Genomic DNA, 25,650 nt, shown 5'->3' on the forward strand with positions numbered 1-25,650 from the left:
GGCATAGCATCTGTACCTGGGTATGCACAGTGCAGAATCATGCCAGATACGCTACGCAAATGGACATTGTGGTCCTCCCTTAGTAACGGTTACAGCCAAATTGCGAACTGGCCCCTGATTTGCCATTAGCATAATGAACAGTCAAAAAAAAAAAAGGGATTATTTTAATCAACTAAAAATGCTAATTAATAAAGTAGTATATTGACAGTTCTTTATGCTGTGCTAGGCAGTTAAAACTAAGGTGTTTTAAAAAGCATATAAAAAACGCTATGGCTTGTAATATCCACCTGAACTTATTTCTAAGCAATCATGAGGGAAAAAGTTATTCACAATGTTTGATAAATCATTCAAATTACATTACCAAAAAGAACGTATTAAAAATAGAACTATAAATCCAGACAAATTAACTCTATTGAAACAAATACAAAAATGTAAATAACCACTGGCATTAAAATGATGCTATTTACTAGCATTTTTAAACCATGTAAACATATGTGAAAATTAAACCCATTACAATCAGTGGGACAATTTAACTTCAGTTGCATTGTGGTACAGAGTTTTTAATGTTTCTTGCTCTATTTAAATGCAGCCAATGTATTTGAAAAAGTCCATTCATCTCTATGGGAACGCATTGTGAAGACACCTACATGCAGTTACCAAGCATTTACACATGCGTTTTCACATGCGTTGGCTAAAGCAAGATGAAAAATTCATGTTAGAAAACAGATTGTGAATACATTTGTAAGCATCTTTATACACATATGAACTGTACTTTAAAACGAGTATTGAACACGTCAAACATATTGTATGTGACAAGCGATTTCACACAAAGTTTTACTAATGCTTTGTTTTTAAATAAAATTAAAAAAACAATGGTTCATCATCATCATTTATTTATATAGCTCCACTCATTCCGCAACACTGTACAGAGAACTCATTCACATCAGTATCTGCCCCATTGGAGCTTACAGCCTAAATTCCCTAACATACACACACACAGAGAGAGGCAGACAGAGAGAGAGAGACTAGGGTCAATTTTGATAGCAGCCAATTAACCTACTAGTATATTTTTGGAGTGTGGGAGGAAACTGGAGCACCTGGAGGAAACACACGCAAACACAGGGAGAACATACAAACTCCACACAGATAAGATCATGGTTGGGAATCTAACTCATGACCCCAATTCTGTGAGCCAGAAGTGCTAACCACTAGGCCACTGTGCTGCCCTAAGCCTTATCCATTCCTGCTGAGTAAGCATTTTATGATGAGTGATATTTTGCACATTTTTCTCAGATCATTGCTAACAAATTTGCCATATGTTAACTTTATAGAGAGGAATGATTATTAAAGAATTATTTAGATGAAACAGTTATAGGAACAACAGTTTTCAATTTCAATGTTAAAGCATGCACATTTTGAAACTTTGCTCGCCTTAATACATCTTGTAACTAATTTAAGTTCAACATATCTAATCCTATTTAAACATAAAAAAAAAATAGAAATGAGAACCAGCTGTTTTTCCGTTTTAACATACTTGATTGGACAGATGGGGATCTCTGACCACTTAGTTTGCAGAAGTTTTGAGCGTGAATAAATTAAACAACTGTTTAAGCAAAAGCAGCACCCACTTAGCTAATTATATGAATGTTAATTAATTATTGTATTTACTTTAAACATCTTTTTCATTGGTTGCTACATCCAGACAAGCAGGCAAATAGAAATATGTTTACAATACTTCTCCTGAGGCTGTTATAGGCACACTAGCAGCTATCCAAAAGAAGAAAAGTTTCTCTCAGCTGCAAATGTACATTTTTTTTTAGAAAAATGCCAAAAACCTAGAGAAAATATATTTAACCAATGTAATACAGCAAATAACATGTACAATTCATACAGCTAAATACATGAGTAGGCTGCTTGTCTACCAAAACCGCACATCCGTTCCCTAGTGATTCATCCTCCCTCCACAGTGCAGTCTCATCTTTAAGCAATGAATCCTTTGTTTCCCAAATGCTTTCTCAATGAAACAATAACGTGCCATAAACCTTTGCATAAGGTGAAGAAATGGTGGGTAGAGATGACCTCTAATACTGAGTCGTATTAGATAGAAAGATTAGATCAAATTTAATAGGTAAGTACATTGTTTCCAACATCCTGGCTGTTTCCTCTTGTGTTTGGACTTACCATACATACTGTTAAGAAATCCTCCACTTTCCCTTTGTCTGTAACAAGATTCTTGTTTGGACATCCTCCCACATGCACACTCAAGAAGGAGTGCTGAGTTTTGGAAATGGTAAGGATTATTATATTGTGATGATTGTAATTAGGGGGCACATTTATCATTTATCGTAGAAATAGAGAAATGGTTATCAATCCTTATCGGACGGATAAGTATTGATTCATTTCTCAAATTTATCAAAACCGGAGCACAGAAACCGCAGTCCCGATAATCTGCTGTTTCTGTGAAAAGAAAAATCATACTTACCCTGCCTCTTCGGACGCGCTGTATTCCGATCTCCTCCTCCTCTTTTTTTTTTCATTTGTAGATGCAACTGCGCATGTGCAGTCTAGAGACCTCCAGGCTGTGCACAGACACGAGATTAGTGTTTCGGCATCTGTAGTCTGTAATGAGATCAGATGACAGGGAGGGATCACAAGATCACTCCCTGCACATGCGCTGTCCAGCTCTTCTCTCCGGAGCAGAGCTGGACATACAGAGGAAGAAAAGATTCTGTAACAGTTCCTATGATAGCTGGCGTACATTTACATTACAAGTTTCCGAAAAATTTGTTTTTTCGGAACTTGTTAAATGCCGGCCCCGAGCAGTCACCATACTGTTGTATGGTGACTGCTAGAAATAACTGAGTGCAGAGAAAATTAATGGTTTTCGAGATTAAACAGTCCGATGGAGCTTTCATAAATATCAATTGGAGACTTCCATTACCTAATTACACGGTAAGTGCACGATAGTGCAATACCGTCTATTGTTAAATATGCCCCTAGGTGTGATAGAAAATGCTCGGTTTGATGTTATGTGTGAATTTTTGGGATCAGTGTGATGTGCTTACTTGGAGAAGTGGTGTTCTGTGGATAAGCATATGGATTGTGGGGGGAAGGACAATTGTAACTTGAAGCAAGGCAGCAGTGATTGCCATGGGAGCAGAGTAATAAAGGTTGATGTGATGTATGGATATTATGGGACAATTATAATTGGGATAATGGTTAATATTGAATTGTAGTGAGATAAGGATTCTTTGAACAGCATTGGGATATGGATACTTTTGGGAACAGGGTGAAGTTGTTGTATGCATAGTTTATACGTGCATCAATATGGTTTGGACTATGCATAGCAAACATTTGTGTTGTGTGTACTAGAGAGGCTGTGCACAGAACAGAGGTTGTGCTGTCTGTAGCAGAGAGGTCATTAAGTGCAGAAACAAGGGTGTTGGTGCTGAAGCAGTGGAATTTGTACATGGAGCAGTGGTGTTTGTACTGTTCATAATAGTTTGTACTTGGAGCAGTGGTGTTTGCACTGTTCATAATAGTTTGTACTTGGAGCAGTGGTGTTTGCACTGTTCATAATAGTTTGTACTTGGAGCAGTGGTGTTTGCACTGTTCATAATAGTTTGTACATGGAGCAGTGGTGTTTGTACCGTTCATAATAGTTTGTACTTGGAGCAGTGACGGTGATGTTTGTACAGGAGCAGAAATTTATACTGGAAGCAGTAGTACTGTGTGTGATGATAGGAGTTGTAGTTATGTTAGTGTTTGTAATAGAATCTGGGATACATACACAAACATACATGAGGAAGGTACTTGTACACATTTATTTATACACAATAAGATCAGTAATGGAAGCTGAAGGTACATGTAGAGATACTGTACCATCAATGATGGACTCTAATATGTTCGGTATGTAAGATTGTATTATTGAAGATATGTCGTAACATTTGTTGTAGACGTAAATATACTGTTTTATAAATGTACACTCAGAGGCCACTTTATTAGGCACACCTGCTCGTTAATGTAAATATCTATTCAATCATGTGACAGCGACTCAATACATAAAAGCATGCAGACACGGCCTAGAGTTCAGCTGTTGTTCTGACCAAACACCAGAATGGGAAAGTAATGAGATCGAAGTGACTTTGACCGTGGAATGATTGTTGGTGCCAGACAGGATGGTTTGAGTATCTCATAAGCTGGATTTTCACACACAACAGTCTCTAGAATTTGCAGAGAATGGTGAGCAAAATAAAGGCCAGTGTTGAATGGTCTGGTTCAATCTGACAGGTAGGTCACAGTAACTCAAACAATTATGCGTTACGTAGAAAAGTGTATATGCTAACAGCAGAAAACCACACCGGTTTCCACTCCTGTCAGCTAATCACAGAAAACTGAGTTTACAAGGGACACAGGCTCACCAAATCGGGGTAGTTGAAGCTTGGAAAAACATTGCCTGGTGGCTGAAAAAGGAATCCATCCTGGAATGTAGTGAGATGAGAGACTTGCAGCATGAATGTGCAGCTGAAAAACTTCCAGCAAGTACGTGATGCTATCATGTCAAAATTGACCTGAATCTTTTCAGCACCTCATTGAATTCATGCCACAAAACAATTTAGTTCTGGGGGGAAATTGGGTCCTATCCTATACTAGAAAGGTGTATATAATAAAGTGGCCACTGAGTGCATATGTTAGGAATCCTGAATTTAGATGCAATACTCAGTATCTATCTTTCACTTCACAGCATGGCAAGCACAGCTGATACAAGTTCACTGAGATGCAATCAGGTGATTTGTGACAGAGGCAGGGAGTTGAACTCCCAAAGAGTATTTAAACCTGCTCTGCCTGTCAGTCCCTGCCAGAGTATCAGTTTTACTGTTCTGAGCTACTGAGCACATTATCCTTATTACTACTTGATTCATAGTTATTGAGCCAGATTGTGCTTGTTTTTGTGAGACTTGTATCCTGACTTTGTACTGCGCTGACAGATTGGATTTGACCTTTGAATTTCCCTGACAATTCTTCTGCCTGCTGATTCTGTTTTGTGTTATCTGCATAGGTCTGACCACGGCTTGTCTGACCATTCTGCCTTCTGAGCTACTAGTGTTCCGCCCACCATGCTAAGGGCCAAGTTGATGGACCATGTCCTAGTTACTACATGCAGCCTAATCCATTCCTCATTTCTCTGGTGAATACTGGTAGTAACCTAGACTCTGCACCATTGCTCTCTGGCTGTGTCCATCCTGGCTGGTGTTGTGTTAACCCTTGCCTTGATATATCTGCATTGTGATTGTGGGTTTTATACTGAATTGATACAGTAACTACTGTATGGAGAACTCTGTAAGGGTTGTAAGTGATTTAATATGGTGAGAAGGACTGAAATAAACATGTCTTAAACAGAAAAGTGTTAAAAGCATGTGGATAACAAAACTATTTTGGAACAGTGTATGGAGAGAGCATGTGCATGAAAATGTGTCTAATATGCGCCATTCTCTTATTTAACATACATATAGATTAGATTGCTAACTACCAGGATCTTGCCTGGATATGGGAAAATATGTGCACCAAAGTAGCTAATTATAGAGTAACACCAAGGTGTGTATATTATTGTGCTAAATAATATAATTCATATGAGTTGGGATATTTTCCAGGTAGTAATTGTATAATTAGGAAAAGTACTTGATTCCAGGCCAATTTCAATATTTTGTTACATATCCTTTAAGCCACATTCCTGAGAACACAACACAGTTTAAGTTCTCCCCTTCATGCCCTTCTGTTAATTTTGACAAAATACATAAAAACGTCATACCATAAAATAAGTTATTCAAGAGGTCCTTAAAAAATAGTCTCTTTACTTTTTTTTTTTTTAACATGGGATTTCTGCAACACATTCAACCACATAGGTAAAACTAGCGTACATTACATTAAAACTAGATACATGCCTATCTTCAGTACATAGGTATCAATGTACTTACCACAAAGAGACACAAATAATGTTAAAAGAAAAACTGGATTGAAACATTCTTTAAAACATGATTTGTAGCCTCAACTTTAAAATGATCACTAAAGTTAAAATATATTATGTGATCTGACAGTTTAAAGTGGTTGTCTTGTCAATTTAATGTAAATTATGTGATGTCGTTGTAGAGAAATAGAGATTTGTAATTGTATTCATTACTACATAGCATCACCATATATTTGTAACATTTAGAATGAGTTTGATGATTTTGTATCAGAAACTACTATGTTGTTTCTTTAACTTTAATTTTGTTGTTAAAATCTCTCAACCTGTACCAATAACACACAATGATTTGAGCAGCATAACAATACAATTTTTTTTTCACTCTATAGATTGTAACCCTTTGTATGTTTGTTAATACCCAGTCTTGTTTTAACAGCCCTGTGGAGCATGCTGGTGTTCTATAAATAAATATTTATTCTTTTATTTAAAAAAAAAAAAAAAAAAAAAAAAAAAAAAGGGAAATAATTGGGGAAAGCATAGAGCTACCAGAATTAAGAGCATACAGAGAAAATATTTACTTATTACACAATTTATTTTACCATACACCTTCCATTCTGATATTAATTTTACATGGAAGTCAAACACAGAAAACAAACATCTGAAACTTGCAGCCTGGAAAATCTCTAACAATAAAATTACACCAGCATCAAATCACCAAGACTAGTGAGAACACTTGGAAGTGATTACATAACATTTCCAGACTTGGAATGGGTATCACGGAGGAGAGGTATCATTTAGTGGTAAAATAAAATATTTAAAACATGTATATATAGATACTTTTCCCCCAAAATATAATTGAAATACTTGATTTAACAAGAGTAAACACATTTGGCTATCATATATAAAACATCACATTTTAATCATTACTGAGCAAATATCAGATTGTACCCAACAGAGAATACAATCAGTTCAGATGTATTGTTATTTCATAATACTATATAGTTACAATGTAATAAAGTGGCCTGGAAGCTGAAGATGGCGGATGTGTCTCTCGGCTCATGAGCTCTGGCAAATCGATTTCAATCAAAGCGCTACCACCATTTTTGTTCCCCCCGCACAAATATATCTATGTACTATCTTTTGACCTACCTTCTGTGCCAAGTAGCTGTCACACTTCCAAGTAAATCACAGCTATGTAGTCCGGGATGTGATGAAGCAAAAGGTGTTTATTGCTTAGAAAATACAAATAAATAGTACGAACCAAATATAGTTGAAACTACACAGGAATTTCTGAGAAGACTGAATTCTGGTTGCAAGGAATACTGCAGAAACAGGTAGCAAGGTAAGTCGAGAGAGATCCGAAGAAGATAAAATGTGAGTGTCACGGGCACTAGGAGTTGCTACGCGAGTTTCACCAGATGGTACTCTGCTGGAGAGGCGGGGATATGGCACGCACCTCAAAGCAGGCAGGTGAATGATTGGAGCGACACAACAGCAGGAGAGTAGAGATAGTCTGAGGCAATCAACGACTTGGAGTTGTAAACTGGAAACTGGAGATAAGGTAGACACGAGGAGTGAACGTGGATCGGTGATGATAGGTAGAGGAGGAGTCAGTGGTCTGCGTACAGCCAGTTGTACCACTGCTCTGATGGGAAGAATAGGATGGGTGCAGGTAGGTAGCAGGGCAGTCGGTGTACCACCGCTATGGTGAGGAAACGGGTCCAGGTGTAGGTAGGTAATAGGAAAGTCAGTTGTCTGTGAGTAGCAAGTTGTACCACTGCTGTGGAGAGAGTGAGGACTTGTCCAGGTGCAGGAGAGTGAAGTTGAAAGGCAAACTGTGGCAGTATGGGAACAGCGCGAGTAGAGCAATGTCTTGGAAGGCACAATGAATAGTCTGTATATATAGTTGGTGCCTTGCAGAGGAGAGAAGCTGATCACAGCAGTTTATGCACAATGACGCCAAGTAGTAGCGCAAGTAGGTAACGAGCTTGAGTGACAGCAAGTCCTAACTGGAGCAATGCGGAAACACAGTCTATATGGGTACCTGTACCCTGCGCAATAAACAAAAGTGGATGCAACTGGTATGCGAGTAGAATAGATAATAGTCAATAGTTAGTAACGCATACCCAGTTGTGTAGATCCGGAATCAGCTGGGAGATGAAGCGTTGTAGCGGTATGGGAACCGCCGCTGAGTTGAGCAGGGAAGCAGCGTGGAAGCTGTAACACGATCAGCAGGATGTCAGCGTTGGAACGGTCAGAGGACCGCTGCTGAGTGGAGCCAGGAGCAGCGTGGAAGCTGTGACACGATCAGCGGGATGATAGTGTTGTAGCGGTGTGGGAACCGCCGCTGAGTTGAACAAGGGAGCAGCGTGGAAGCTGTAGTAAGAACAATCTGCACACAGTTTGGAAACTGTATAACGAGTAAAGCTGGAAGCAGTTTGGGATCTGCACACACCTAGAGAAGTTCACTGGGAATGAGACTTCAAGATCAGGCCCCTACCTAGGGTTGCAGGTGCCTTAAATAGGGTGAGGTGAGTGATCTGTCAATCACCTCCATGGACAGGTGAAGCTACTAGCGAAACCTGCGCATGCACACATGGCAGGATAGCGAGCGGCCACGATTCCACACAGGTGTAGGGAGAAACGATGGAAGACCTCGCACCAGAGTAGAGGCACTCACGGTCCGGTGAGTGACAGTGAGGGTCCGAGGGCACAGGAGCAGTAGGAGAACAAAACCATAGGAAGGGCAACAAAACAACAATGACCAGCACAGGAGGGGGAGAGAGGCAGGTATAAGTAGGGAACACGCAGGAGATAATTAGTGACACAGGTTAACCCCTAGTAATAACAATGGAAAAGGCACAATAGCAGAGGTACTGCCAGATAAACATAATAAAATAAAACCAAGGTCCAGAAGGCAGGAGCTGCCAAAGCAAGCAGCATGCAATGCAGAGGGCTTCAGGCAGATAAGGACAGTAGTTTAGACATCGCGTCAGTCCTTCCCTCTAAGAGCTGTTCCCACACTACTTTCCTGATGTATGAACTATCTGCAGTGGGCCCAAGCGCTTCTGGTATCCTGTCCTGGGCCTTGAACCTGGCTTGAGACTTGCTCTTGTTGCGATTGTAACTTGTTCTGCTGACTCTTGCTACATGGAGCGAACTGGAGACTGACCCCATCGAGCAGTGCAAGTGTTCAACCAGTCATCACCTAACAGACTTAAGTCTTCAACTGCCCATCAGCCCCGCAGCTGCACACTATATACCTCCAAAGATTACTTAGACCTAAGCTGACTCACTACGACATTTCTAAGCGATGCAGCTATATTTAACGATCATGCAATAGGGCATTTGTATTAAAGTAGGTGCTGCCTAACCCCTAACACCAGAGTCCCATGTGTTGGTTATACCTTATGATGTTACTAAAGGTGTTCAGCGGTGTTAATGTGTATGTTAAGCCACAACGCTTTGGTAACTTAAACAAGTTGCTGTTTATTTAAAGATGATAACAACAGATGTATGCAGTTACTCACAGTTGCTTGTAGTACAGCAGTGTTCAGCAGTAACAACAGTTGCAGCAATCAGGCAATACAGATTATATACAGAACACACTTGCATGTATGCTGGTGGTGATGCACTCTTATATAGATATGATGCAGGCAGGTTTGCAATACTGCACAGCCATGCAGTTTATTGTTGTGGCAGACTCCTCCTATATATATGCAGGATACAGTAGAGAGCCTCCGTTCACTATACAAGGTACTTTGGGGTCTTTATATTATTGTGGCCATGCAGCTCTCTAAGTACCGTTCAGTGTCTGAAATGTATGTGCTGCGCGAAAAGCAGAACTTCCGTTTCGAAGGTCTGGGCATGCGCAGTAGCACAAATCAGACATTTGAGCCCTGCCGCACTTCCTGTTTCCTCCTAGACCACCGGAGAAAGTAGGTAACCATGGCAACCAGACAGGAAGAATGAGCGAAAGCGCTCCAACATACAAACACCATGCACCCAGTGCATCTCCTGCACGCATCAGATAGTGCTCCTGTCATGAGGATACTCTCCAATTAAATTAATTCTTCAATAATAAAGGCCCTTTGAGCCACTTACAAGCTCCTACTACTGAGGATCGACTAGATGACTGCAACTCATTGATAGCCTTCATGCCTGGTCCCCAATATTTAGCAGAATTAACAGTTCTGGTTACCTCCCTCATCACTGCTTCGTTTGCACAGTAGCTCAGATTGTTTGATCCCTCTTTCCATCCCACAATACATTTTAACTGAACTCTAGTATCCAGAAATGATTATTTCCCTACATGTATCGCTCGATAACTTACTGTTATTTGGATATGCTGCTGCCTTCCAGTGAACATTAGCAAAAGTTGCAATTGCTCTTCTTTCGCACTTTTAAATCTGCTAATAAATCAGCAATTTTATTACAAGATAACGAGAGAGCATAATATACCCAACGCTGATATCTAACTCACAACAGCTAAACCTGAATGCCTCAAGCTCCCTACCTACAACAGGGATTGAAATTGACCCTCAAATACAAGCCGTCTTGACAAATCTCCTGGAAGGTGTCAAAACTGCATTTAATCAAGAATTCTCGAAAGCTATCAATGAATTCACATAGCCGCACTTGGCACTAGAACAGAAATGAGCTTTGCAGCTCACAAGGTATGATCGATAAGCAGCTTTCCAGATTTCAACTACAGGTTCTTATCTCATCTCATTATGTGAAATCATTGGAAGAGGAAGGTCTCTTTTCCAAGCTAGATATTCTTTCATAGCCAAATTTCTCTAAGAGTAACAAATTAAAACACCAGCATCCTCTTAAGGCTTAGGGCTACCTAGATAAACTTTTGAAACACATTATATAGAGTCTTTACCTATAGAAGCCGCCTATCCCAAAGAACTAGTTGCACTCAAACATATTTAGATGACCGTGACACTACCTCCCTTGAGGAGTTAAGGAACCCCGACACCCCAATTTCCAAGGAAATTGTTTGAAGAACTCCTTGATGAGCTTGTCAGCATGTAAGCGCCTCCGCGGAACCCAGGATTGTTCCTCCGCACCGTAGCCCTTCCAATGCACCAGGAAATGGATTTGCCCTTGGACTCAAGAATCTTTTCTACAACAAATTCCTGGCGTTTATCCACATTGACAGGCCGAGGTCTCTGTGGTTGGAGTTTAAACTTACTCAAAGAGATAGCCGATTTCAGAAAGAGCAATGGAATGTATTCGGAATTATTAGAGTACAAGGAAGCTTTAGCATAAAGGTAACGGGATTGACCATTTTGATGATGGTAAAAGGTCCAATGAACTTAGGCCCTAGCTACTTACAGGATTGCCTGAGCTTGATGTTCCGGGTGGAGAACCAGACTTCTTCACCTTCTTTGAAGGAGTATATTATGCGGTGGCGATCCGAAGTCTGAAAAATGGGACTTTTAGAGGCAGGTATGAGCAGGAACACCAATGAATTATGGTCATTGAGGCTACTCATTGGTCCTTCCGTTCACATCCACTCTGTTGCAGCCATTTTAAAGTGGTAATATAGCTATAAGATTCTAATTGAACCTGAATAAAAAAAAGGACATACTGTATATGTAAAGGTCCCATAAAAAAAAAAAAAAAAAAAAAAAAAAAAAGAGACAAATATAGTAGGAATGAGCCTGAAAGAAATATTTTATTTGGATACAGGAGTACATTTTCTCAAGTTACAATCTAATAAGGCATTATTTAGCAAAAGCACATTTTTATTTTCAAGTAGGTATTGGACAGAAAGTCAGCAATCTGCATTCACATATTTGTAAGTGTAGAACCATATTCATATATGATTGATGCAACAGAAACTGCAACAGTTATAAATTCTGTGTACACAGAGCATGGACATCAACCAATAGAAGTAAAAATAAAAAAATAAAAGTTTCTTTGGTCATGCTTCATGAACATATACATGGTGCTGCTTTTATCTCCTTAGTTGCTGGCATATATGTTCCACCTTAACGAGATACTGTTCTTTTCTCTTCCGAGATCAATCAATGTTTTGGCAACATGACTGAAAGCTGTACTGTGCTCTGGAAACACAAGGCACTCACTGTTAAAATCTGGGTGAGATTGGAACATTATTCACAAAAAATATAACATTGTTGTCTTTAAAGTGGAACTAAAGACAGGAAAAAATAAGGATTTTTGTAGAGCAGGGTAACCCGTATCATCTCACCTTGAGGGTACGTTCACACCTATAAACTGCTACTGTGCTGACTAACATCTGGAAACTGAGTTAAAAATAGGATGAATAGTTTCTTATGGGTATTTTCTCATTTTTTTTGCGCTCAGCAGATCAACCCACTTTAAGACCGATTATTCAGGCTACTTCCAGTGAGTAAAGGCAGCAAATGCAAATATTAATTATGCCAGTCTAAAAAATCATTTAATAGTATCGCATGTCTTTTCTGTTTTTAAGTTTAGTTCCGCTTTCATCTTCATCTTTTATCTTTAACTATTGAAATAGATTTTAATTCCTCTCCTTAAAGCTATGGTCTTTTTTTTCACACTGCAAAAATAAATGCTGAAACTGACCCCTTGTCATATGCAGGAAATACCACTAAGACAAAGACAGAAAAGATAATTATTTTGTAATAAAATTTACTATTTTGCAAATATCCCCTAAACTTTTTTTTTTTTTTTTTTAAACACAAGCCACATACACTCTAGTACAGTGATGGCTAACCTGTGACACTCCAGGTGTTGTGAAACTACAAGTCCCAGCATGCTTTGCCAATATATAGCAGCTTATTGCTGGAAGAGTATGCTGGGACTTGTAGTTTCACAACACCTGGAGTGTCACAGGTTAGCCAACACTGCTCTAGTTGAATGCATCTAGCCCTTGCCTTTTCCGCAACTTTTCATATCTTTAGAGGACGTAGTAAGGCTTACGTACCAGGTAAAGCAAGCCACCACTGTAGTACTACAAACATTGGGTTTGAGCTAAGTAGAGCAAAAAGTTTTTGTACTAAGATGTTGAAACCACTGATGACAGCAAGATTATATGGCACCACAGATCTGAAAAGCTGTAGGAGAGGTAGGGGCTACATACACTCTAGGATGTATTGATCTATAAGGACTCTGGGTCTTTTTTTTGCACCTTTATCTCATAGAACAAAAAAATAAAAGCCCAATTTAAAACAGGTACTAAAAATGTCACTATTAGCAAGGCTTCCTTATACAGAGGGAGACAAAAAAATAATAATTTTAACGTAATTTTTGTACAAATTTTATCATTCTCCCTTAATTACCACCGGGTATACCAAATGGGATCAAACAGTATAACTATTCCAATAAGTTAAAAAGAAGAAAAATGATTCACAGTGAAAGTGACAAACTGAACAAAAAGTGAAATGTGCCTGATCATTGTACCAGGTACAGATTACCTTTGGTGCTGCTCAGATCTTTCTGTAGCAGGAGAAATCAGACAACTGTTTTATGTAAAAGCTGTAGCAATATTTAAAGAGTAAAACCCATGTATCATTCTAAACACTGAAACTGAAGTTAATGTGTTTCCATTAAAAATGTGGGGTGGTACTATTAACATTAAGAACACTAAGATCTAAGGCCACTTTTATTAATTCAGCCTGCAGTCACTATAAGGTGTTTATAAAATTATGAATTAGAAATATAAGCGATAGGGAAGTAGTGAAATGTCACTGGGGTTCAAATAAATGTGAAAAGCTGTAAATGTCATATCAAACTTCAACCTCCTATCTCTTTAAAACCACCCCTTTCATTAAAGAAAACATTTTCATGTTTATCTTTAAACACTCAGTGGATTAGCCTGTCTTAAATTAATCATGCGTAAGGGAACTCCAGGGCTATCTTTATTATACAGTATGTGGCACTACTGTGTGTTTGAAGATTTTTTTACAGTTGACAAAATGCGCCTAAAGAGAGAATTTTCTGCAGAAATGCACCTTGAAGGTGCAAAATGTGCTTCATTAAAATCATAATCTCATCCAGCCCTGATCTGACGCAGGTTACAAGTGTTTTTGTGAAGGGAAAACAATGTTGTGCCCATCCGCAAAGCAGGGAATATATATCTCATTTTAATGATCAACTGTTTGTAGGTGAGGAGTACGGATTCAAAAGAGAAGTTTACAGTGAAACACATGAAAAAAAAAAGAAAATTGCCAGTCTGATGAATGAGTACCTTCATGTTATGAATAGTGTCTGTCCAGTCCATAGTTGCCATCTGAGGTATGGCAGTCAGGAGTATACTCGTTGCTTTATTGGCATTTTCTTTTAATGTTTTCAATACTCTGTCTACAGATACCTACAGATAAAAAGAAATAAAGTATTATCAGCCATACCTTCCAGCTAAAAACAATAAGAATGTATACACATTATATATATATATATATATATATATATATATATATATATATATATATATATATATATATATATATATATATTTATTTGCTCATATATTATGATCTAGTGGCAGCTATGTTGCAATCACCCGGATGGTTGGTCTGGCAAAGATATTCTAAAAAGAAAAGGAAACCAAAAGCCTAATAGTTTAGTATTTCTGGAACTATAGCCCAAAAAAAAAAAAAATGGTGGTATTATATATGCGTACCAGATAGATTCTTGATAATGTGTGTAAAAGTTGTGGTCTTCCCAAACTGCACCCAGATACTGTTCAAGGCATCACACCATATACAGAAGACATATGGACGGCAGCAATAGTATAATATTGTTTCAAACAATGATTACCAACACCAAAACACTGTGGATGTGTTTGTGCATAGCAAATAGAAAGTAAAAAACGCTTATCTGCAGAATAAGATAAAATAAGTAGTTATGCATCTTGGATTGTGTATGTTACGAACCGCGGCTCTCCGACGGGCCGCCGCGGCTCGCTTCCGGTCTTCTCGGACGCCCCGGCCGTCTCCATGACGACCGGGGTGTCACTTCCGCCTCTGACGTCCCGGTTGCCTAGGCAACAACCGGGACGCTGTTATCCAGAGGCCGCAGCGCCCGGCCAGCAGGCTGACACCCGGGCACATACCAGCAGGGAAAGGTAGGACTATTTATGTTATGATGTAGACTCTGGTGATAGTCTTTCTGATTTTTATTTATTGTGCTGTCTTGTGATTGCCAGTATTTCCTCGGGGCAGTGATTATGCAGTGGGAGGGGTTTTATTACTATGACTCCTATTGGATCTCCTTGCTATTTAAGGCAGTGAGGACTGAGCCTCATTGCCAGTTATAGCTTCCTGTTTAGCTAGACTCCTGTTCCTGTTTCCCTGCTCCTGTGCTTATTCTATTATTGGATTTCCCGTGTATGACCCCTGGCTTGTTTTTGGACTTCGTTGTATTGCCTGTGACCCCTGACTTCGGCTCGTTTTCTGATATCCCTGTCTGCTGCCGGCCCTTGACCTTTTGCCTGGATCTCACATCGCTGTGTTCTTCTACGCTGCCTCAGGGTTCTCCCCAGTCAGTGCACACTACACGACCCTCCGTTCGTCTGCAGCCAAGTCTGTCCCCACCACTAGGGGCTCCAGTGAACACCAGACATCGGAGCAGATTCCGGGTTCTGTCGTGCTGACTGAAGGAGTTCCTAACATTATAACTGGCCCAAAAATAAAGACGATCCTATTTTCCACTGATGGAACCCAGTCCGGCTCAGGTCCTAGCAGGGCAGATCCAAGTTGTGTCGCAGATGGTTCAGGATCTTTCACACAGGCTTTCTGCTCAGGAAGAAGCCGCCAAGGCCTCACAAGCAACTCCGGCACCTGAGCCAAAGTTAAATCTTCCGGACCGGTTCTCTGGAGATAGAACCTTATTCCGAAATTTTAAGGAGGGCTGCAAGCTGTATTTTCGTCTCAGGCCCCGCTCCTCGGGCTCGGAGCAACAGAGGGTCGGCATTGTCATCTCCTTACTCCAAGGCGATCCCCAATCCTGGGCGTTCAGTCTGACTCCTGTTAATCCAGCTCTGCAGTCCGTAGACGCCTTCTTCAACGCACTTGGTCTCTTATATGATGACCCAGATAGGGTGGCCTCGGCCGAGTCCCACCTAAGAGCGCTGAAACAGGGACGGCGGACAGCGGAAGAGTACTGTGCCGAGTTCCGACGTTGGTCGGTCGACAGTCAGTGGAATGACCCCGCACTACGGAGTCAGTTCCGGCTTGGGCTCTCGGAGCAGATAAAGGACTCCTTAGTCCAGTATCCTTCATCATCTTCCTTGGAGGCCTTAATGCAATTGGTTATTAAAATTGACCGCAGGATCAAGGAAAGAAGGTCCGAGAAGGAGGCCGCCTCACCATCCTGGTCCTCTCCAGCCGTCTACCCAGTTCCTCAGGATTTACCAGAGCCCATGCAGTTAGGGGCTTATCGCCTGTCCCCTGAGGAGAAATCCAGGCGGCGGTCATTGGGGCTATGTCTCTATTGCGGCAATAAAGGCCATCTCCTGCGTAGCTGCCCGAACAAGGCGGGAAAAGACCAGGCCTAGGAGTAAAGGAGGAGGTACACCTAGGTCTCCAGATGGTCTCCTCCAAGAATTCTGTTTTAATCCCTGCTCGGATCATGTATGGTAATCGATCCGTTTCTATCCCTGCCTTTCTTGACAGTGGGGCAGCCGGAAACTTTTTGGATATAAACTTTGCCAAGACTCTGGGCATTCCGTCCATAAACTTGGACTCGGAGATCACGGTCTACGGACTGGATGGCAGACCGTTAACTGACGGAAGGGTCTCATATCAAACGCCTCCTCTGCAGCTTACGGTGGGAGCTCTCCATTCTGAAGTCCTCTCGTTCTTTCTGATTCCTTGTTCCTCCGTACCATTGATCCTCGGGCATCCCTGGCTTCAACTTCACAACCCTCACATAGATTGGAGCACGGGAGAGATCATACGATGGAGTAAGGCTTGTTCCTCAACCTGTCTTGCTCTTCCTCTCCGGATTGTTCAGCCTTGCCCTGGATCTCTTCCATTGCCTTATCGTGAATTCCACGACGTGTTCTCGAAAAAAGAAGCAGACTCTCTACCCCCACACCGTAGCTACGATTGCTCCATTGATTTGGTTCCGGATGCCAAGCTTCCTAAGGGAAGATTATATGCCTTGTCTATTCCCGAGACCAAGTCTATGGATGATTATGTGGAGGAAAACCTACGTAAGGGATTCATTCAACCATCCAAATCACCCGTAGGAGCGGGTTTCTTCTTTGTGAAAAAAAAAGATGGGAGCCTCCGGCCGTGCATAGACTATAGGGGTCTAAATGGGATTACCGTGAAAAATACCTATCCGTTGCCACTCATCTCCGTGCTGTTTGATCAGCTCAAATTAGCCACAATATTCTCCAAGATCGATCTGCGGGGGGCATATAATCTGGTTCGAATCAAAAAGGGCGATGAGTGGAAGACGGCCTTCAACACTCACTCAGGCCATTATGAATATCGGGTCATGCCCTTCGGCCTATGTAACGCCCCCGCAGTGTTTCAAGATTTTATTAATGATGTCCTACGAGAATTCCTGGGGAGATTCGTTGTAGTGTATCTTGACGACATTTTGATTTATTCCCAGTCGTTGGAGCAACACCGTACTCATGTCAGACAGGTACTTCGGAAACTCCGCCAGCACTGCCTCTTCGCTAAACTCGAGAAATGCGAGTTTGAAGTCACTCAGGTCACGTTCCTCGGATATGTCATCTCTCCTCGTGGCTTCTCCATGGATCCCAGTAAGGTACAGGCCGTTCTCGATTGGATCCGGCCAAGCAATCTTAAAGCCATTCAGAGGTTTTTAGGATTCGCTAATTACTATAGGCGATTCATCCGGTCATTCTCGGTATTAGTGGCTCCAATTACAGCCCTTACCCGAAAAGGGGCCGATACCGTTAATTGGTCCTCTACTGCCTTAACGTCTTTTCAGGAGTTAAAAGAGGCGTTCATCTCTGCACCTGTCCTCCGACACCCCAATCCAGAGTTACCCTTTATCATCGAAGTGGACGCTTCTGACGTCGGGGCAGGTGCCATCCTTTCTCAGAAAGACCTCAATGATCACTGCCTGCACCCCTGTGCATTTTTCTCCAGGAAATTTTCCTCCGCTGAGACCCACTACGACGTTGGAAATAGGGAGTTGCTGGCAATCAAGTGGGCATTTGAAGAGTGGCGCCACTGGCTGGAGGGAGCTAATCATGTTGTTACAGTATATACCGACCACAAAAATCTACAGTATATTCAATCTGCCAAGATTGTTAACTCCAGACAAGCCCGGTGGGTCCTCTTCTTCTCCCGTTTCAACTTTACCATTACCTTCTGGCCCGGATCCAAGAACATTAAGGCGGACGCCTTGTCTCGCAGTTTTTTCGCCTCTCATCCTTCCCTCGCAGAAACCACTTTCATTATTCCAGCATCCAAAGTAGTCCTTGGCCTAACTCAGGATCTTGGCACAACTCTCCGTGGTCTCCAACAGTTGGCACCATCAGCCACTCCCAGGGGTAAATTATTCGTACCGGATTATCTGAGGAGGACGGTCCTCACCGAATGTCATGATAATAAAACCTCAGGTCACCCTGGAGTATCCAAGACTTTGGAACTTCTGTCTCGTTCCGTCTGGAGGCCTTCCTTGGCAGCAGATACCAAAGAGTTTGTGTTATCCTGTGAAACCTGTGCCAGGAACAAGTCTTCTCGCAAACGTCCTGCCGGGCCTCTTATGCCACTGTCCATTCCAGCGAGACCCTGGACCCACATATCGATGGATTTCATCGTGGAATTACCGCGCTCATCCAGCTTTAACACCATCTGGGTGATAGTGGACAGATTTAGTAAGATGGCACATTTCGTCCCTCTTGTAGGATTGCCATGTGCTAAAACCTTGGCATCTCTATTCATTCAGCACGTTTTCAAGCTCCATGGACTTCCTGTTAACATTGTCTCTGACCGCGGCTCCCAATTTGTAGCCACATTCTGGAGAGCATTCTGTGCCCAATTAGGAATCAAACTATGTCTGTCTTCGGGGTATCACCCACAGTCCAACGGACAAACGGAGAGGGTTAATCAATCCCTTGAGCAATTTCTCCGTTTATATGTAACTAAATGCCATAGTGATTGGGCTGCTCTGCTTCCATGGGCAGAATTCGCCTACAACAACTCGTGCCATTCGTCTACTCTGGTATCACCATTCTTCTGTAACCTCGGATTCCATCCTCGGTCCAACTCGCTGGAGGTCTGGAATCAAGCTAAATCTAGTTCTTCGATTTCTTATCTGTGCCGGATATGGAGAAAGGTTCACCTTGCCCTCAAACAAGCTTCATTTAAGTCTAAACATTATGCTGATCAGCATCGTGGACCATGTCCTTTCAAGGTCGGGGACAAGGTGTGGCTATCTACCCGCAACATTAAACTTAAGCAACCTTGTAGGAAGTTGGGTCCTAGGTTCATTGGACCCTTCGCCATTATTAAACAGATTAATCCTGTGGCTTTCAAGTTGAAACTTCCTCCTTCACTCAAAATTCCTAACACATTCCATTGTTCCTTGTTGAAAGCAGCCACATGGTCACATAAATTCAGACCACGTCAATTGCACAGACCTCGTCCTGTCTCAGTCAGAGGACACCAAGAGTTTATTGTTGAAAAGATCCTAGACTCCAAAAGGGTGCAAAGTCAAATCCACTTTTTGGTCCACTGGAAGGGCTACGGCCCGGAGGAGCGATCTTGGGTGCCGCAAAAGCATCTTCATGCTAACCAACTCATTAAGGACTTCTTCAAAAAGTATCCTGGGAAACCTGGAAGTCGGGGTGCATTGACCCCTCCTCAAGGGGGGGGTACTGTTACGAACCGCGGCTCTCCGACGGGCCGCCGCGGCTCGCTTCCGGTCTTCTCGGACGCCCCGGCCGTCTCCATGACGACCGAGGTGTTACTTCCGCCTCTGACGTCCCGGTTGCCTAGGCAACAACCGGGACACTGTTATCCAGAGGCCGCAGCGCCCGGCCAGCAGGCTGACACCCGGGCACATACCAGCAGGGAAAGGTAGGACTATTTATGTTATGATGTAGACTCTGGTGATAGTCTTTCTGATTTTTATTTATTGTGCTGTCTTGTGATTGCCAATATTTCCTCGGGGCAGTGATTATGCAGTGGGAGGGGTTTTATTACTATGACTCCTATTGGATCTCCTTGCTATTTAAGGCAGTGAGGACTGAGCCGCATTGCCAGTTATAGCTTCCTGTTTAGCTAGGCTCCTGTTCCTGTTTCCCTGCTCCTGTGCTTATTCTATTATTGGATTTCCCGTGTATGACCCCTGGTTTGTTTTTGGACTTCGTTGTATTGCCTGTGACCCCTGACTTCGGCTCGTTTTCTGATATCCCTGTCTGCTGCCGGCCCTTGACCTTTTGCCTGGATCTCACATCGCTGTGTTCTTCTACGCTGCCTCAGGGTTCTCCCCAGTCAGTGCACACTACACGACCCTCCGTTCGTCTGCAGCCAAGTCTGACCCCACCACTAGGGGCTCCAGTGAACACCAGACATCGGAGCAGATTCCGGGTTCTGTCGTGCTGACTGAAGGAGTTCCTAACAGTGTATTGTACTTTAAGTCACAGTATATATGTTTTCTTGGCACACTGAAGATAAATCCACCAAAACAAATTTGGATTAGACAACACATATTGTTTTCTAAACTAAGGTTGCAAAATTTGAAGTCATATACATCTCTATTCATGATGGTGCAATCAAAAAGTTTTAAAGTTTTGAAAATAATGGATTTCAGTAGTGAGGCTACCAAACTTTTTTTTTTTATGGTGCCACTGCCCAGGGCCAAAATAATTATTATGGACTGTAATTTACATCCTAAAAAAAGATTGTTTTAAGGAATGTATGATTAAAACATTTAATTGATTATCTGTCTTGACCATTATGCTGTGGCTGAGGGACAATATTTTGTTGTGACAAGTAGACATGGAGCACTTGAATTATGTTTAAAAAATGTTGGGGACCTTTGCTAGAAGAGTCAAATTGTTATATGCTCTTTCTTAGTAGGATACAATGTGAAAGTCAGGGCTCTCACACACTGGTGTTTAAATGCTGTGTCTGCCCTAACTTTTTAATGCAAGTGCACAGCATGCAAAAATAACGATTATATTCTAAGTGGCCATAATCATTTGTGCTCATATTTGTGTATGTGTGCAGATTTTTGGATACTGATTGCATTCAAAGCATATCAAGTTAATTCATCTCTACTGGAGAGCATTGTGTACATACCCAATACGGGTTAACAACAGCAGTTACACTGTAATTATTCCATTCATGTGAATGGTACATTCATTTCAATACGGTTGTGCACAACATGTAGAAACCTCATTAGAATAAATGAGTCATTGAAATGACACATTTCTGCATTAGGTATAGTAAACTATATTATACCCTACATATTCCTAAATTATTCAGTCTTGTTTAGATAGCTCTCTTTCAAACTTATACATATTACTTTTAAATTGCAGCGCTGGATATAATGTAAACTGCTTCATGCATTTGAACAGGTTAAATGACTGGCTGTTTTTACATCAATGTAAAAAAACATAAAGTACAAAAATAGACCAGTTGAAAACCTAAATAAATAAATAAAAATAAATAAAAGCAATGGCTGTTGTGGTTCCTAATTGAAAGAGATGTTTTCCCTCCTTCAGACATTACTCTACTAGTTTCTACCTTTAGCTTATAAGTTATTAAGCTATCAATGAGTTGAATGTCACTGTCAACCTTTTAAAAATAATTAGCAGCTAAGAGGTCATCCAAATCCATTCAGTGGAAGGCCCACAACAGGCTCCCTGTGTCAAGTTTCTGCCCTGTGTACTATCAACAGGAGGTCTGAACGGGACCGTAACACCTGGTCAGGGTCCAACTAAACCATCTCGAGTTGATTTTATCAGTCCATTGATGAGTTTTATATAGAAGATATACTGTTTCATCATTTTGTGCCTTTTTTGTTTCTCAGTTGTTATGATCAAGGAAGAGTTGTTTAATTCCTTTGCCCTTTGTTTTTTTAAGGTATCCCAAGGGCCATAAAATGAAACAACTCTTAGGTTTAGGTGAAAAACACTGTTAGAAGTTTGAAAGAAAGCTCTATCTAAATAGCAAGTTTGTTTGTTCAAATAAATTCAAATAAAAAATTTCTTTACATAGAAAATCTTAATCCGGTCGGGTCCACTGTCCTTAACCCTTTTGCAAATTGACCTTTTTTTTCATTTCTGTGTAGAGCCTATTTAGCATTTTTGGGCTTGACAGATTCCAACATCTATGCCATATATTTTTCTGTGCAGAGCCCACACAAATCATACTTTTTTTTTTTTTTTTCTTTACATCGATTTTGTGTATTCCCCCAAAAATGTGTTTCTGCTATTGCACCTCGTTCTAGAAAGTACTGACCATTCCATTCTTTGGTTATAAAGTTAGATGACCCCTAATTAGATGCAATAGGATGTCTAGTTTCTTAAATGATGCCTGGTCTACTCATACAATTCCTAAACATGTGCAAGTTTGAGCAAAATGAATAAATGTGACAACAAAAAAAAAAAAAATCATGGGCCAAAATAAAGAAGAAAAAAATACATACAATGAAAACATTAAAACAAAACAATAAGAATGATAAGTAGTTTAAAGATAAAAAAAAAAAGCTACTTGACACTTACAGCTTCTTCATGTTCCTTCCAGCAATCATAGTCAGTTGCCAAGGCAACACTTGCATAACAGATCCCAGCTTCTTTTGCGAGAACTACTTCAGGAACTGTGGTCATGTTGATGACATCAGCACCCCAAAGGCGAAACATGTTACTTTCTGCTCTGGAGCTAAACCGTGGTCCCTCTATTGTGATCATTGTACCCTTTGAGTGGCATTTTATACCAAGTTTTTTAACAATGTCTATCAACACCTGCAAATACAAAGATGCAGAGATTCATATAGTTCATATAATATCAACAAAACGTAAGATAAAATCCACAAGAAACTTTTGTCCCATTGTGATTTTCTAGAGTAAATAAGTAGCACAGTGTGTTCTTTTTTGCTGACCACCAGAAGGTCCTCAGAGCCTTGTAATGTTTTCCTCTATAGTGAGCTATTAAAGGCATTGCTTTTGAATTAATTTTAATTTGCAAATATACTCAACTTTGCCATTTTACACTTACTTCTCTAGTTTTGCCACAGAACGGTTCAGCCATAGGAATATGACACACACCAGGCAGGCAGGCAGGCGTCCCATCATAAAAAGTCTGCTGTCTTTTAGTGGTCCTGTGAACAGGCCAAGCATGCAGTAAGTAAGCTGAGAATAAGCGTTGTGAATTTGTCCCACACAACATGCATGTATGTATTAGTAATATATGCTCAAAACCTACTGCAAATGCCACATACACACACATCTCTTCAAAAAGTAAAACAAAAAAAGCACCATAAAAACATGGAAATAACAGTGTATTCATATACCCACTTAAAAACAGTTATAATAAAAAGCTGTAGATATACGGTGATTCAGCCACTTTTATTCACCGTAACTCTAAATTTGATAAAGAACAACTATTGTAGTGCAAAATTAATAAGACATATGATAAAAAAATGTCTCCACAACTAGCCACCAGCCAGATTCCATGTTCTGAAACCAGTATGGGCATTAACACGTTCGCCACACCGGCTGTGCTGTTACATTCAGTCAGTTAAATGCAATGAGAACACATTGTTAATGGAAGGCCTTATTAAGAACACATTGGGCCTGATGCAGAGTTGAATGTGACTTGGGCATAATCTGACCCAAAACGTGCATGAAAATATAGCATAATAGTCTCAATATTCATCTAGTTTTGCATCTGTAGCATATGTGCCGAGTATATGACAGGCGTACTTACGCTCATATACACATAACCAGCTTGTAAGCACAATAAAACTTCTGTAAGCTTTTGTTTTCATAGGGAAAACAGCCTTTGCAATTAGCTTTCATATGTATTCTTCCTTGTTGCATATGCATAAAAGCAACATATTTTTTGTGCAGGTACACACACGAAATCCTATAATATATACATGATCAATGAAGAAAGCACCCAGAGGAAAAATTGCAATCAAATAATCGGGAGTGGCTAGCCAGTGCCGACGATCATCATCAGTGTGTATTTGCATAAGTCCCTAGGCTGGTGCAAATAATACAGCTATAAAAAGGGCGTATCTGCATCCGCGTTCAGATCTGCATTGCCTCACAATTATGGGAACACGTCTTTACTGTATTTGGCCTACGTTCAAATTCATCTACCCTCCCCCAACATGCCTCTTCAGATACAAGCAGGCACGAGTGTTGATGTGTGCAACTCTGCATAGGCAAGCACGTTATTTATGTAAGCATGCGCAATTAACACTATGCAAATTGGCAATGTTCAACTGCACATAAGGCCCACTATTTCTGCGCTCTGTCTTCTTTTTCAAATGGATGAAGTACAAAATGTAGCTATTTTTGTTGTTTGGAAACAACAGAGATCCGTATTTATAAAAAGTGGTACAAATGAAAAAGGTGCTGCTGACCATAGAAATCATAGAGAAAAAAAAAAAAGAAGAAAGAATCTGATTGCTACAGCACTATAACTCCTCGACACCATATAAGGCTGAAACTGGCTGTGACAGTGGATATTAACCAGTGTTCTCTCCAGCACAAATTTCCCTGGTGCTCCACGCGGATGCTTTTACTTGCCACCCAGCTTTTGGAGCCCAACAGAGTCCTATTATAATATACAAAATCACTGTTTCTCCTATAAGAACAGGCACTATGTGAGCACTACAGCCAGCAGTGTGTGGTAGACCACCAGTCTGACCAGTCCTGGCAGGTGTGAGCAATAACCTCCAACATTTTTCATTGTTATTGCAAAGTATTAACAATGCCCCCACCCAGCTGCTTCTTAATGTCACTCGGCTGGCAACATTTTCTGGGGAGAACCCTGTTCCCTGTCAGCACAAGTTTGTGTTATCCTGTAAAAACACAGTAGGTAAGGCTTGACTCAAAGACTGAGATATGGAACAGATGAGTATCAACATCAGGTACCAGCAAAAAAAAAGAAAAAAAAAGAAAAGAAATGGCAAACATACAAGAAGGTAGCTGAAGTGAGTAATTGGTCAAGAGGATTAGATAAAGGACAAGGACATGAGATAGACAACTGGCAACATGGCTGTGGCATGTGCTTCAGCTTATAGTACCCCCACTTCCCGTTTAATGGACTACTGGTATTAAATTACCCCAAACCTTACAATAAGAGGCATCTGGAAATTTACAAGGCCTAGGCAGAAAGCCAAACAGGAAACAGAAGCAAGACACTGGCAGGGACAAAATGAAAACAGGAAGGTAAGCACAATGAGGGCAAAGGTCTCTGTGAAGGTTGATGTCTTGTGCAAGAGCAAATTGTGATTCTCTGCTCAGAAAGCAGAAGGATAATCTGGGAGATTTGTAGAAGTGGCTGCTAACTGAGTGACTCACAATTCGCTCCTACACAAGACCACAACTTCGTTGGACAGTGTGGAGATTATATCCAACAATGCTTATATCATCTAAAGAAATGTGAATCAACTCTTGGCATTGACATCATCTTTACCCTAACACACTGTTCAAAGCTTTTCCAACTCATCTATGTCATGAGTGTATTGTAAATTATTTATAAACTCATAATATTATA

General features: G+C 40.9%; 1 protein-coding gene and 1 long non-coding RNA gene across 2 annotated transcripts in view; both read right to left on the reverse strand.

Moving 5' to 3' along the window:
- The window catches only part of LOC142153039 (uncharacterized), a 325,397-nt gene that overhangs the window by 71,294 nt on the left and 228,453 nt on the right, over positions 1–25,650 (reverse strand). The gene's annotated exons all lie outside the window — the stretch shown is intronic.
- The window catches only part of MTAP (methylthioadenosine phosphorylase), a 40,859-nt gene continuing 26,838 nt past the window's right edge, over positions 11,630–25,650 (reverse strand). The window contains exons 5-8 of the mRNA XM_075210257.1: positions 23,137–23,239; positions 22,644–22,883; positions 14,169–14,291; positions 11,630–12,039 (exon numbers count right to left, since the gene is read on the reverse strand). Coding sequence (XP_075066358.1) covers positions 12,001–12,039; positions 14,169–14,291; positions 22,644–22,883; positions 23,137–23,239 — 505 coding nt within the window. The 3' untranslated portion in view covers positions 11,630–12,000. The remainder of the gene's footprint in view (positions 12,040–14,168; positions 14,292–22,643; positions 22,884–23,136; positions 23,240–25,650) is intronic.

This window comes from Mixophyes fleayi, chromosome 1, assembly GCF_038048845.1.
Source record: "Mixophyes fleayi isolate aMixFle1 chromosome 1, aMixFle1.hap1, whole genome shotgun sequence".
Classification (NCBI taxonomy): domain Eukaryota; kingdom Metazoa; phylum Chordata; class Amphibia; order Anura; family Limnodynastidae; genus Mixophyes; species Mixophyes fleayi.